We start from the raw sequence: 14,286 nt of genomic DNA on the forward strand, positions 1-14,286 counted from the left end.
ACAGAATGGCGGTCTGCCTTGTTTACATATGCAGACTGCTGTTTTCTCTCTCCTCCTGAACGATCGTGGGAGTGCGGTTCCAGCGGCGTGTGCGCGCATCCCAGAGCTGATGACAGAGATGTCGTACAAGTAAGTTGTTATGCGTTTAAGGGCCGCCTGCCGCAGTATATGTAGGTGGGGCGGTTCTTAAGTGGTTAAAGGGTTAGAAAAACTGAACTAACACCCTACACCCACCCCACTCCATGGTCCCTGCTGTATTTGTCTCCGTGGGTGATGTGCTATCAGTGCCCATGCAGCCGATATAGTTGTCTGGAGATTTGAAACCATGCTCTTTTACCTCTTTTTTTTTTTTTTTTTCTACAGCCCTTCCAGGGTGGATCAGAGTGGTGCTCTGTTCTGACGCTGACCAATCTGAATTTCTCTGGTCTGTCCCGGAAGCCCTGCAGAAAAAAGAGTGAGAACAGCAGACTGCTACACTGGCTGCATAGGCACTTACAGTGGGGACTGAAGTGTGTAGGGAGGGTACGTAGAGTGTTAATTCACCTTAAGGCCCCTTTCACACTGGGGCGGTGGGGGCGTCGGCGGTACAACAGCGCTATTTTTAGCGCTGCTGTACCGTCGTTCTTGCAGCGGTATTCGGCCGCTAGCGGTGCGGTTTTAACCCCCGCTGGCGGCCGAAAAAGGGTTAAAATCCCTCCTACAGCGCGGCTATAGCCGCGGTATTGCCGCGGTATAACCGCGCTGTCCCAATGATTTCAATGGGCAGGAGCGGTGAATACACCGCTCCTTCACCGCTCCAAAAAAGCGGTTTGCAGGACTTTTTTCACCGTCCTGCCAGCGCACCGCTTCAGTGTGAAAGCTCTCGGGCTTTCACACTGAACAAACAGCGGAGGCTGTTTAGGGGCGGTTTGCAGGCGGTATTTTTAGCGCAATACCGCCTGCATACCGCCCCAGTGTGAAAGGGGTCTAAGACCTTTTTGGAAAGTTCATTACGTTTTTCTCTTGTGACTCCTTGGGATTAAGGTGGATGTAAACCCCAAATTTTTTTTTTATGTCATAATGTAGAGTATAAGATTTCCTATCATTTGAGCCCAGTCTTGCCACAAAGAGTTAATCCAGCTCTAAGCAATCCTCTATTCTTGTTCAGTGAGAAAAATCTTGACAGAGAAAAACTTTGTCAAATCCTCCCCCTTGCTGTGAGTGACAAGTGATTTACATATCTCGTGCACTAGCCTAAGACAAAGGCATTGCTTTTTAATTCCCTCCCACTCCTTTCTTCAGCAGCTCTGCAAGGATTGGCTGTTCCACACCTCACCATGATTTGGCATGCTGAAGTCATGTGGTTACTTTCCTGTCTTTTCACTGGATGTTAGAGATCATAGCAGAAGTTCCGTGTAAGAAATATACACAGGAGAAAATGCATATTGACAAGGGGAGTGTAGAGGTGGGTGGGGAGTCTACTGACATCACGTCTCCACCCACCGAGTTCCAGACAACAGACCCACCCACAGAATCTGCAGTTTTTCGACTCTCATAACAGACAGAGGGGAGACATTTGACAGGAAAGGATACATGCAGGAGGCATGTATATCCTTATAGATAACCCCTATGGCAGTAGTTTAGAAAGGATGACATTGGGTTTACATCCACTTTAAACTTTGTCTCTTTCTGCTTTTAAAGAACTGTTGTTTGGACTCCTTGGAGTCGGGCTTTTTGTCCTAGGGCATTTTCTGATCTCATCGACCAGAACATCGTTTTTGGTCCCTCTGTAGGGTTCCAGCTCTTCTGTTAGATTATGGTTTAAGCTGTGAGTCTCTGGGGTTGATTTACTAAAATTAGAGAGTGCAAAATCTGGTGCAGCTATGCATGTCATAGCCAATCCGCTTTTAACTTTAGCTTGTTCAATTAAGCTTTGAAAAAAAAAAAAAAACTGGAAGCTGATTGGTTTCTATGCAGAGTTGCACCAGATTTTGCACTCTCTAGTTTTAGTAAATCAACCTCTGTGTTTCCGCTACTGTTTACTTTTAGTCATCCCAGGAGGAGCCTGTAGGGTCACTTGGTCTGTTCCACCTTCTGTCTGGCTGAGCTTAATTAGCTTCCAAGCCTGAAGTGGTATTACAAAAAATGTAATGCTGTATATTGCAACCTACCAATCTATAAATGGGGTGGCTGTATTTGTTTTCTTTTCTTTTTTAGGCTTTTTTTTCCCTCTGTTTTCACCTGATGATCCTGTCAGTAACAAACTTTTTTGCATTAGAGTGCCCCCACTTTGAAAGGAAGGCGCACAGGAGCAACTTTAGAGAGCAGCATGTCAATCTGGCGGAAAAGGGGAGTGTTAGATGGACTAGCCGATTTAGATTCGCTAACAAACTGAAGCTGAAATACAGCACACACTTTATAAGCAGTTACAGCAACATTTTTTTCCTTTTGGAATTAAGGTTGTTTCATAAATAAAAGCTGATCATTGTAAGCACCTCTGTCAGTGGCAAATGGTCTGTCTCGTTCCTGTAACTGCTACATCTACAAGAGAGCTTGTTCTTTTGAAAAACAGATGTACTGGCTAGATCACCAGGGGAAAATGCAAGAAAGAAACCTAAAAAAGAAAACAAATTCAGCCATCACATCTAAGAATTGGTGAGCTGCAATATAATGTTTGCTTTTGGGTTTGATACCACTTTGATCTTTGAGATTGGTTTCTCCTTCCCTGTCAAAACATACTTCACTAGATGTGAGTGTTGATTTTTTTTTTTTTTTTTGGCATCAAGCATTGGTTCCTTATGCAAAGTTGCCATCTGATTGTCATTATGTTAAAAAAAAAAACAAAAAGAAAACGTTGAATAACTCACCATGACTTGCTAAATACCTTGGACTGTATAGTTTCCAAAGAGGGGATATTTATACTGTCCTGTCGTTTTCAAGCCTCAAGAAATGAGATGAAGCGTCAGTACATAAAGATTGATCGCTTTTTCAGATATATATACCTTAGTTTGTGTACTCTATAACTTTGCTACTGACTAATTAATAAACACTGATTTGGGCTGTTTTCAACAAAGAAATGTAGCAGAATACATTTTGACCTAAATTTATGAAGAAAGGGTATTTATTTGCAAAAGTGGTGCTTAAATACCACCAAACGAATAGAACACTATTTAAAAAAAAACGATAAAAGGTTCGTATGGGTACAGTGTTGCATGACTGCGTAATTGTCATTCAAAGTGTGACACAGCTGAAAGCTGAAAATTGGCCTGGGCAGGAGGGGGGTGAAAGTGTCTGGTATTGAAGTGGTTAAAGACTTCTTTGTCCCTTTTAATTGATGAGAACGAAAATAGAATTTTTGCACTCACCATATCCTTTTCTTGGAGTCCTTTCAGGTAAGCAGGTCCCACTCCTCTGAGTATTTTTATTATGCTCTCGATACTTGTGGGGGGGGTTAACTTGCGCCACCCTACAATTTTATTTGCCAATGTTTAATTCTTCTGTACGAGGCAGTAAACCTTAAACGTCAAAGACTTTCTGTGTGCCTCATAGGACTCCTAAAAGACTTTTTACGGTAAGTACATAATTGTAGACTATACAGTACGTAGAAATTTAGTTTGGATCATTACATCGATGACGTTTGCATCAAGTTGATGTCATTCATGTTATCTTAAAACAAACAAAAAAATAAATAAAAGGCAATTAATTTCCTTAGGCTGGGTTCACACTTATGTGAATTGGATGCAGCTTTCGCTGCATCCAATTCGCATGACGGGAGACTGTGACCGGCTCTCAATGGAGCCTGTTCACACAACTTCGGGACGGGCATGATCCGCATTGGAAAAGGGTCCTGTGCGTCTTTGGCTCTGTTTCAGGTCCGAATTCAGGCAAAAATTCGAACCTTATTCACACCTGAAACGGAGAACAGGGGCGCACCGGACTCCCTCCTGTGAGCCGCAGCTAGTGTGAACCCAGCCTCAAGTTCTGGATACTATCTTTTTTTGCCTGTGTCTTTATACAGTAATAATGCATAAATTGGGTACCTCCTTGCCTACATTTTTTTTTTTTTCACTCCTGTTTCTCAACAAAAATGCGGCATGGGCTGGTCCAACATATGCTCCGAATTCAAGAACACAAGTTGCATGACATGTCAAAATCAATGATTTCCTATGAGAGCCATCTGAACTGGTCCGACTTGTGTCGGTCCAACTTTAAAAAAGTTTCCTGCACTGCTTTGGTCCGACTTGGGAGCGATTTCAGCCCATTGATTTGAATGTAAGTAACATCTAAGTAGGATCATCATCTTAACTGATCTGACTTGTGACATGCGACTTGTGCTCTGAGGATCTTGAAGGGGGAACCCCACGGGGGGGGCGAATGAGCGTCAAACCTGGGCGGTGGTTGTGGGGGTCTGCTGGCAGGGGGCTTATCGTAATCTGGAAGCCCCCTGATCCTGACCACACACCCCCCCCCCCTTATGTGAGTACATTGTACCCCTACTCATTCACCAAAAAAAGTGTCAATTATTTAAGAATGAAGAATATCCCCGTCGTAGCTCCAACGTCTTCTTTCTCAGGTTCTGCTGCTGATGTCTTCTCCCGCCGCCGACCTGCTAAAAGCAAAAAAAATGGTCCCCCTCTGATGGGTTGGCGGCGACAGAAGGCATTACAGGAGGGAGAAGACTGAGGAAGAAGACCTCAGAGGAAGAAGACAGCAGTGGCTGAACTGGAGAAAGAAGACATGTTGGAGCTACAACGGGGGACATTCTTCATTTTTAGTAAAGGACTTGTCAAAAACTCTGTCTGTTTTTTTTCTTACTGACACTTTTTTTGGTGAATGAGTAGGGGTACGATGTACCCCTACTCATTCACATGGGGGGTGCACTGGGATCTGGATGCCCCCTTGTTAAAGGGGGCTTCCAGATTCTGATAAGCCCCCTGCCCTCAGACCCCCACAACCACTGCCCAGGGTTGTCTGAAATAGGCCCTTATCTCCATCAACATGGGGACAAGGTGCTTTGGGGTGGGGGGGAGGGTGCAGAGACAGGTTTTTAATAAATTTGACATGAAGTTTCCCCCATACCAGAAGCAAAGGAATTGTTTTGATTGGTCAAAGACAAGTTGCAATCATCTCAAGGTCGGTTTCCGTTCATTGAAGTCGCAATGAAGTCGAACATGAAGTCACAGGACAAAGACAGATCAGCTTTCGTGCGACTTCTGTGTCGAAGCAGTGTGAACCCATGTAAACCCTAAAGTGTAAAGAGTAAAAATAACCTTATGCTCAAATAATCTTTGCATATAATTCACTGACATCTGTGTCTCCTTTTTACACATTATTTAAGAAAAAAAAATTAAATTGTTTTGGTGCACAGCAGGAATAAGTTCAAAACATAAACCATAGAATTACAAATCACCCATCATTGGGTGTAATAAAAAACACAATAAAACAGAATCCCCAAGTAAATAATATAGTCCAGATAAACGGTATATAGCTGTATCAAGACATTTATGTTTTTAGAAGTATGGCCTCTCCAACAATAAAGATGATGCAACCAGTCATCCTACACAGCAAATAACCTCACGGGTGGCCATAGGCATCCATCAATTAGAAGGTTGTTCACATCTGTGTCTCTTTAAAATGTCTGAACGGTTATTGACTTTTAGGCTGGATTCACACTGTAATGGTATGTTGGTACATGCAAGTTAACCCATGTTACTCCACGCATTAACTCATGCTGCGCCACTCATTAAAGTGGTTCTAAAGCCTAAATATTTTTACCTTAATGCATTACCTGCATTATGGTAAAAATGTTTAGGCAGTAATATCGCCTCCAGAAGAGGAGGATCGGGGCTGCTCTTTGCATTTCTATTGCACAGAGCAGGTAAGTATAACGTGTTTGTTATTAATAAATAAGTAAATAAACTTTACAATCATTTTAAAGTGTGTTGCATTAAGGTAATCTTTTAGTTTGAGTGGGGTGCCTAATGCATGCGGTATTAGTAATGATTTACTACATGTTGTGGCACGTTGCAACGCAGGTGCTTTGGCAAGGTGTGTTGGGGTGCCATTTAGAATGAATTGCACTGTATTGCACCAATTGCAGCACAACAGTCTGAATCTAGCCTTACAAGATGTTTACTTTCTTTTATAGGTAAGGTGCTTTCTCATGTTAATTCTGCAACTCAGTCCAAGCAAATTACCATCACTGAAAGTGGAGCAGTCACTGGGACATCCCTAGAGTCCACAACCCAGTCATCCAGTAAAATTGCCATATCCCCTCTAAAGTCTCCTCCTACCAAGGTAATTTTTTTTTTGTAAGATTGACTTTTATTTCATTGGGTGCTTATGACTTTGTATACACAGTGTAAATATTTTTTACTCCTGAAAGGATGATGTGTCTACTTGAAAGCAGACCTGTGCCTTGCCCATGCAAGACAAAGCAACAGGTTCATTTTAAAGGCAGCCTGGCTAGCAGCAAATAAATGCCTCCCCTACTTTTCAGTTGCTGGGAGCTAATACAGATGATGAATTCTTGCATGTATAGGGCGTGTAATGCTCAGTCCCACAGTACTGGTGCCCAGCAGTTGGCTGCTCCTACTCCAGCTGGACTAACTTTGTAACTGCTTCCTGCATCCAAGCAAAACTACAGAGGTATAAAGGGAAGGCAAGTATATGTAGTTGGTGGGTCCAGCATTAAAGTAAAACTGTTATTCGGTTTTGCATTCTACAGGGCTGTCATTTTTCTTTTTAACTACTCTATGAATCCCTAATCTCAAACAAGGATATGCATATAATGTGTTTGGACACCTTATATGAACAATAGGTAGTCAAGGAAAGAAAGAATGACAAAGAGGGGAGGGAGGAGCAGGACAGGTGCGTTTCCATCCCTGGTTATAGGGCTGTGCGTTTCTATTGTTGCACACAGTGTAGATACAAGGCATTAGTACCTGCATGCAAGGGTGTCTCCATGGGATGCTGCAAGCGAAAGAGCCACCCTGAAACCAGGGAAGTGTTCATGAACTATAAGTTAAAGAAGCTGCATACTCAGTTAGGCCTCATGCACACTGCAGCTGTCAAACGCCTTTTTTTTTCTGCCCCTAAATGCCCCCCTAAGTTACCCATATGTGTCCATGCACACATAAGTATTTAGAGGCAGGGAAGTTTAGGGGTGGAAGTCTGACTGCACCAAAATCGCGTTCAGGAGAGAAGTATGTGTATATGTGTCTTGAGCGCTCATTTCAGTGTCCAGAATAAATGAGTATTTTGGCTAATGAAATGAATGAACGCTGAGCAGGTTCTGTTCCGACAAAAGCCTTATCTCCTCTACAATCCTTTCTGCTTTTACTTTAGCGGCCATAAACTTATAACAGAAAGGTCCCCATGACCTGTGTTTTTCAACTCCAGTCCTCAAGGCACCCCAACAGGTCATGTTTTCAGGATTTCCCTCAGATGAAACGGCTGTGGTATTTACTAAGGCAGTGAAACCGATCAAATCACCTGTGCAAAATAATGGAAAGCCTGAAAACATGACCTGCTGGGGTGCCTTGAGGACTGGAGTTGAGAAACACTGCCCTAGACCTTTCTTACTTCTGAATTACTGTGATCAGCAGCTGATGCCCCCTGCTGCTGCTACTGCCAGCCTTCTGTGTTCTCTGTCTGCGACTATCTTCCCCTCTGTGCACTTGCAATCATCTCCCCTCCGTGTCACCTCAACAATTCGCTGTCTCTTGTATGCCCTCTGATACCCCCCTCCCTTTTCTGCTTTCCCTCCACCTGTACCAGCAGAGACAGAGGGGTATGGAGGGGACAAGGAAGAGAGCATGTTTACTATCATCTTCTCTTTGTGAATGAACAGGAACGTGCTCTGTACAGTAGGATGTGCAGAGGAGGAGGAGATTGAGGAATCTGTGTCATCCATTTCCTTCCCTAGTGCAAAAGAGAAAGGTCTTATATTGCCTTGAAACCCTACTAGTTAAAAAGTTAATTAAAAAAAATATAGTTAAAAAAACAAAAACATAAATACTCAGTTCACTTCTGTGTGATGCGCAATAACATGTGTTGCATCCGACAAAAATGTGCCTTCCTGTTGGTGCACTGTGGTGCCATTCATTGTTAATACCACCCCAATGCACCTTGCTAACGCACTCCTAGAGCACCACAAGACATGGTGACTTGTTACCATGCATTGAGGTGTGCTGCATTAAAATAAAATGGTCCATTCACATCAGCGGGCATGATTAATGTTGCACAGAAGGCACGCTGGTGTGTGTTGTAACAATGTACCCCAGTGCACGTGTAGCACAGTGCAACACATTAAAGTACTTTTATTTTATTTTTTTAAATTACATTCATTTAACTATGCACAGCACCACTCTGCAACACCTTGCAACGTGCCTTGATTCTGTTATCGCAACGCATACCAATACAGTACACACACGGCATAGGTGTGAAGACAACTTCCAGATTTTTAAAGTACGTTTCTTATTTACAGTTTTGCGTACCTTTTGATTTTCACTGAGTTGCAAAAATGCACAATTTAAAACTGGCGTATATTTACAATTTATTAAAAACACTGTTTATCTTTTTGATTTAGTTGAAATACTGTTTCATGTTGCGTTTTTGTGTGCTAAAAATAATTTTAGGGTATTTTTATGGAAAATATAGTTTTGATAGACATTTGTAACTATTGTGGGCTGTTGGTCCAGTGCTGTTAATGACTATATGTGTTTTGTTGTGTTTTACGCACTTTTGACATACCACCAGAACTCTATTAGCAGTATATACAGTTTGTCTCCATTGAAGGATCACCTGCAATCTCCCTTTCACACATATACAGCCCTTTTCCACGAGCGGATAGATCTCTTAGAATTTCAGTACTGGACCTGTCTTTGTTTACAATGTCTTGTATGAATAACTATTGTGGGATGTACAAAATTAGGAGCACCATCTTTTTATTTTAGCCTCCTGTGCTTTCAGAAAATATATGGTTACAAATGAAAAGCATGACCTGGCAGTAAATGGGTTAATGTAAAGATCCCTTTTCCCTTTTTTTTTTTCCTCTCCATTTCAACATTTTTTTATCTATTCTGTAATACTCCTCAGGTCACAGTGGTATCGGTTGCATCCCAGCCCTCCAGCTCTCCTCAGAAGACAGTTGGTGTGCCCATAAGTATGGCCCTTGGTCAGCAGCTTCTGAGTGTTCAGACATCCACTTCCTCTTCTCCCGCAAAGGCTATTACTAATTGTACAACCGCTCAGGTAATCACTGTGGTTTTATTTCTGCCAGTGAGATAGTCTAAATTTTTCTTACATTTTAATTTTTCAAAAATATCATGAGACCAGAAGTACATGATTTTGTAATTGGTTCAACATTTCAATTCAATATTTATAATGAGTTGGTTATTAATACAATCAATTCAGGGAAACTGGAAGGCCTGTACTGTCGGGTAATTCAGCCACCTACAGGAGGATTGAACACTGGCAAACAGAAAAGTTGGGGGCCAGCCCAGGATAAACCCCATCTGCCCAGCATGCTTCATTTTTTTGCTAGTGTCCTAGGAGGATGAACATGTCTGCTCTGCTGAAAAAGGTTCAACTTTTTTGATGGCTACTGTTTTTCAAGATTCCTGCCACATTGCTGCTAAGTTTTATGCAGCTACCTGGATCGGCTTTTTCTAAGCCTCACTTAAAGTGCCATACCTGGACCCCGCTTCACTGGATGTGGGGGTTTAACCTGCATTATGGCTCTTTTCAGCTACCTCGAGACTAGGAACTCATGACCCCCTAATGGCCTAGATTTAGGCCCTACAGACCACAGATACCACATGTGGACCACTAGGAGAGATACCAGGAACCATCCCAGGCTATCTTTACATGCCCATTACCCCTGCAGGGGTGCAGGGAGCTGGTGACTGGGGACCCATCAGGGGGAGCACAGAAGTCACTCGATTCTCTGAACACAAGAGTCACTTGAGCACTTTTTTTTTTTTTTTTTTTTTTTTTTTTTGCTGGTCATTTTGGAGCTTCACAAATAATTTTCTATATATATTTTATATCTTCATGCTGATTTTTTTTATTATGGTTTATGACTACACATGTGTCACTGGATTTTGCTGGTTTTGGGTTTTATACATTTTTGCACATAATGTGTATATATATTTTTTATCTTTTGGACATTAAGGTTTTTTTGATGGTACATGGAACCCCATGAGTTTTATCTCTCAAGGTTATTCTTCTGCATATATATATATATATATATATATATATATATATATATATATATATATATATAGTTTATTGGGATTCACTTAATATTTATTTTTATCTGTGTATTGCACATTTTTTAAATTTCTTTTATTTTTTGCACATTGGTATGGATGCATGGAGCCTGCATTATCGGGGTAACCCTTCCGTACACGCATTCACCACTGGCAAACTTATTGCCACTATATTCATCCTTATAAGTTAGTCAGTAGGTAGTGCCACCAACCCCACACCTGCACATCATTACGTTCTTCAGTCCCATTCCAGGCACTGATTAGGGGAGGCTGCAACCTGCTATAATATTGTTGCTATCCTGAGCGCAAAGTTTTTCTCTCTCTCTATATTTTTATTTACAGAACATGCCCACAACTTTGAAGATTTATTTTTATTTTTTTTATTGTGAAACAAACAACACATAGGACAAAATAACAGAAAAAGTCAATGTGCATAACTATTCACCCCCCTAAAGTCAATACTTTGTAGAGCCACCTTTTGCGGCTATCACAGCTCCAAGTCGCTTTGGATAAGTCTCTATGAGCTTGCCACATCTTACTTCTGGGATTTTTGCCCATTCCCCCTTGCAAAACTGCTCCAGCTCCTTCAAGTTGGATGGTTTGTGCTTGTAAACAGCAATCTTTAAGTCTGACCACAGATTTTCTATTGGATTGAGGTCTGGGCTTTGACTAGGCCATTCCAACACATTTACATGTTTCCCCCTAAACCACTCAAGTGTTGCTTTAGCAGTGTGTGTTGGGGTCATTGTCCTGCTGGAAGGTGAATCTCTGTCCTAGCCTCAAATCGCACAAAGAGTGGTATAGGTTTTGCTCAAGAATATCCCTGTATTTAGCACCATCCATCTTTCCCTCAACTCTGATCAGTTTCCCAGTGCCGACTGCTGAAAAACATCCCCACAGCATGACGCTGCCACCACCATGTTTCACAGTGGGGATGGTGTTCTTTGGGTGATGTGATGGGTATGCGTGAGACATAGCGTTTTCTTTGCTGGCCAAAAAGTTCAATTTTAGTCTCATCAGACCAGAGCACCTTCCTCCATACATTTTGGGAGTCTCCCACATGCCTTTTCGCAAACTCAAAATGTGCCATTTTGCTTTTTGCTGAAAGTAATAGCTTTCTTCTGGCCACTCTGCCATAAAGCCCAACTCTATGGTGTGTATGGATTATTGTCGTCCTATGTACAGATGCTCCAGTCTCTGCTGTGGAACCCCGCAGCTCCTCCAGGGTTACCTTAGGTCTCTGTGCTGCCTCTGATTAATGCTCTCCTTGCCCGGTCCATGAATTTTGGTGTGCCGCCGTCTCCTTGCAGGTTTGCTGTTGTGCCATGTTCTTTCCATTTGGTTATGATCGATTTGATGGTGCTCCTAGGGATCATCAAAGATTTGGATATTTTTTTTTATAACCTAACCCTGACTTGTACTTCTCAACAACATTGTCCCTTACTTGTTTGGAGAGTTCCTTGGTCTTCATGGCAGTGTTTGGTTAGTGGTGCCTCTTGCTTAGGTGTTGCAGCCTCTGGGGCCTTTCAAAAAGGTGTGTATATGTAATGGCAGATCATGTGACACTTAGATTGCACACAGGTGGACATCATTTCACTAATTACAGGGGGTCCCCGACCTACGAACATCCGACTTACGAACGACCCCTACTTACGAACGGGGCCCGAGTGACGTCACCGTGGCCTTGTCCGGCCTAGTGAAGCCTCCAGGATCCCCGGTCTTTCCTACGAGCGCTGCCCCGCGGAGGTGCACCGCGGCCGGCCTGCCTGGACACAGCATCTATCCATCTCCCTGCTGTGCCATCAGGTGAGCAGCCTGTAACAGCCTGTGAGCAGTACTGTAATATGCTTAATATGCAGTGTACTGTACCTGTTCCTCCTGTCCCTGCCGCCATGTAAAGAGTGAGAGGGGAGAGCTGTGCTCCTCCCCTCTCAGCTCTGACAGAAAATCTAGCAGTGCTAGGAGGTGACAGGGTCAATAAAGGGAACCTGTCACCTCCAATTGCTATCACACAGGGAATTGTTTTCTCCTGTGTGATAGCAATAAAGTTAAGTGAAAAAAAAATTATAAAAAAATAAAAAAAATAAGAAATACAGTATTAATTAAATTAAAAAAAAAAAAACAAAGTAATTAAAAAAAGTAAAGAATAATTAAAATAAAAAAAATTATACTGTCTGTATCCTCATTAGATGGATTTAATCTCACTTCCTGACTCTGAGACTGGATTTGTACTTAAAAAAGGTACTGTTCCGACTTACAAACAAATTCGACTTAAGAACAAACCTACAGTCCCTATCTCGTTCGTAACCCGGGGACCCCCTGTATGTGACTTCTGAAGGTAATTGGTTGCACCAGAGCTTTTTATGGGCTTCATAACAAAGGGGGCGAATACATACGCACATGCCAATTATCAGTTTTTTATTTCTGAAAAAAAGTTTTATGTATATATTTTTCTAATTTTACTTCACCAACTTAGACTATTGTGTTCTGATCCATCACATATAATTCAGATTAAAAAAACATTGAACTAAAGGCTGTAATGTAACAAAATAGGTAAAAAGCCAAGGGAGGTGAATACCTTTGCAAGGCACTGTATATAGCAAGTACAACATAACAAAAGCTAGAGCATGGAAAAGACCATGCAGGGTCAAAAAGGGCACGTGGCAAACATCAAGGGAGGATAATCCCCCACAAAGCTACACAAAGGTAGGATGAAATTCTAGGCGTAAGCAATTTATTAACAGCCCAGGTAAAAAAAAACAGGGGGATGGTGGAATAGGGAGGAGTGCATTTACATAGGGCTCCGAACCATGCCCAAATAACAGAGGGAGCAGTTTGGCACCCCAATGGGTGACTTTACCAAAGAGCACAAAAGTACTGAGAGACTGTACATCAGGGTGGGCAATGGGGGCATACTAACGGGTAGGCCTAGCTAGATGCTTAAGCCAGGGGTAGCAAGGCTGCAGGGGTAGAATGGGAACGATAGAGATGAGAATGAAGTGGGAAGGACGGGGGACAAGTGCGTAAAAGGAGTAGAAAGGAGCAAAAGAAAGGAAAGGGGAGAGGCTGGGGAGGGGAGGGCGGGCTAGTGGACCCCCCTAGGGGAGGATAGGAGAGTGGTGGCAGACTCAAGGGTAGTGTGAACAAAGTTAACTGGAGATATTATGGGAGTAGTAATGTTTCATCAAAACCAGGGGGTAGGAAATGGGTCACCCAAGAGTTCCATAGCGTCTCAAATTTAGGAACTTTATCTAATAGAACAGCAATCATTGCTTGGGTAGTAATTCTGTGTTTTTCCACGAGTACACACAAGGACGTGGATTTCCAGGATTTTTCTATGGTCTGTTTGGCAGCAGTATTGACATGAAGCAGAAGTTTAAACTGGCTGTGGGTCAAAGACATGGGTTTGTTGTTCAGGAGAGCTACAGTTGGGTCTGGTGATAAAGATGTGTCAAAAAATTTATAATGAATTACAAAAATATCTGACCAGAAAGTTTGCACTATGGTAGACTGACTTCCTAAGCCGGTAGTGTCTGGATTTTTGAAAGCGAGGTGGGGGGGGGGGCGCTGTGGTCCCTACATCCAGAGGTGTTTCAGAATCTGTGTCACGGGTGGGGGACACTGCATGTAGACCCCCCTGGCCTCCAGTTTTAAAAAGAAACTGGACAGGTTTGTCACAAGGTATAGGCATCTCCTAGCGAAAGCAGTGGATGCTCATTTTGCTCTGTGGGATCAGTACACTCTGATCTATGCTTTTCCTCCCCTGATATTACTACTTCATCAGATGCAGGATCGAGATGGGATTCAGGATGGAGTACATTCCTGTTATTTTTTTTTTTTTTTATAGCTTTGGGATTGGCCAGGCCTATGTGATATTCTGACCTGATAAGACTCTTAGCAGATGCTCTGTGGGCTTTTCTAAATCATCTGAATCTGCTGTCTCAAAGACCAATTTACTATCCGGCTTCAATCTTTAACAGCATGGCTTTTGAAACCAAGGTTCTAAAGGACAGGGTCCATCTTTGAATAAGTA

At 42.5% G+C, this 14,286-nt stretch overlaps 1 protein-coding gene across 2 annotated transcripts in view; it reads left to right on the forward strand.

Moving 5' to 3' along the window:
- LIN54 (lin-54 DREAM MuvB core complex component) overlaps nt 1–14,286 on the forward strand; it is an 84,115-nt gene that overhangs the window by 14,952 nt on the left and 54,877 nt on the right. Inside the window, exons 4-5 of one of the 2 annotated variants that reach the window (XM_073597853.1) lie at nt 6,128–6,276; nt 9,079–9,234. In XM_073597853.1, coding sequence (XP_073453954.1) covers nt 6,128–6,276; nt 9,079–9,234 — 305 coding nt within the window. The remainder of the gene's footprint in view (nt 1–6,127; nt 6,277–9,078; nt 9,235–14,286) is intronic. The other variant, XM_073597854.1, reaches the window with a different exon arrangement.

Source organism: Aquarana catesbeiana, linkage group LG01 (genome assembly GCF_042186555.1).
Source record: "Aquarana catesbeiana isolate 2022-GZ linkage group LG01, ASM4218655v1, whole genome shotgun sequence".
Taxonomy (NCBI): Eukaryota; Metazoa; Chordata; class Amphibia; order Anura; family Ranidae; genus Aquarana; species Aquarana catesbeiana.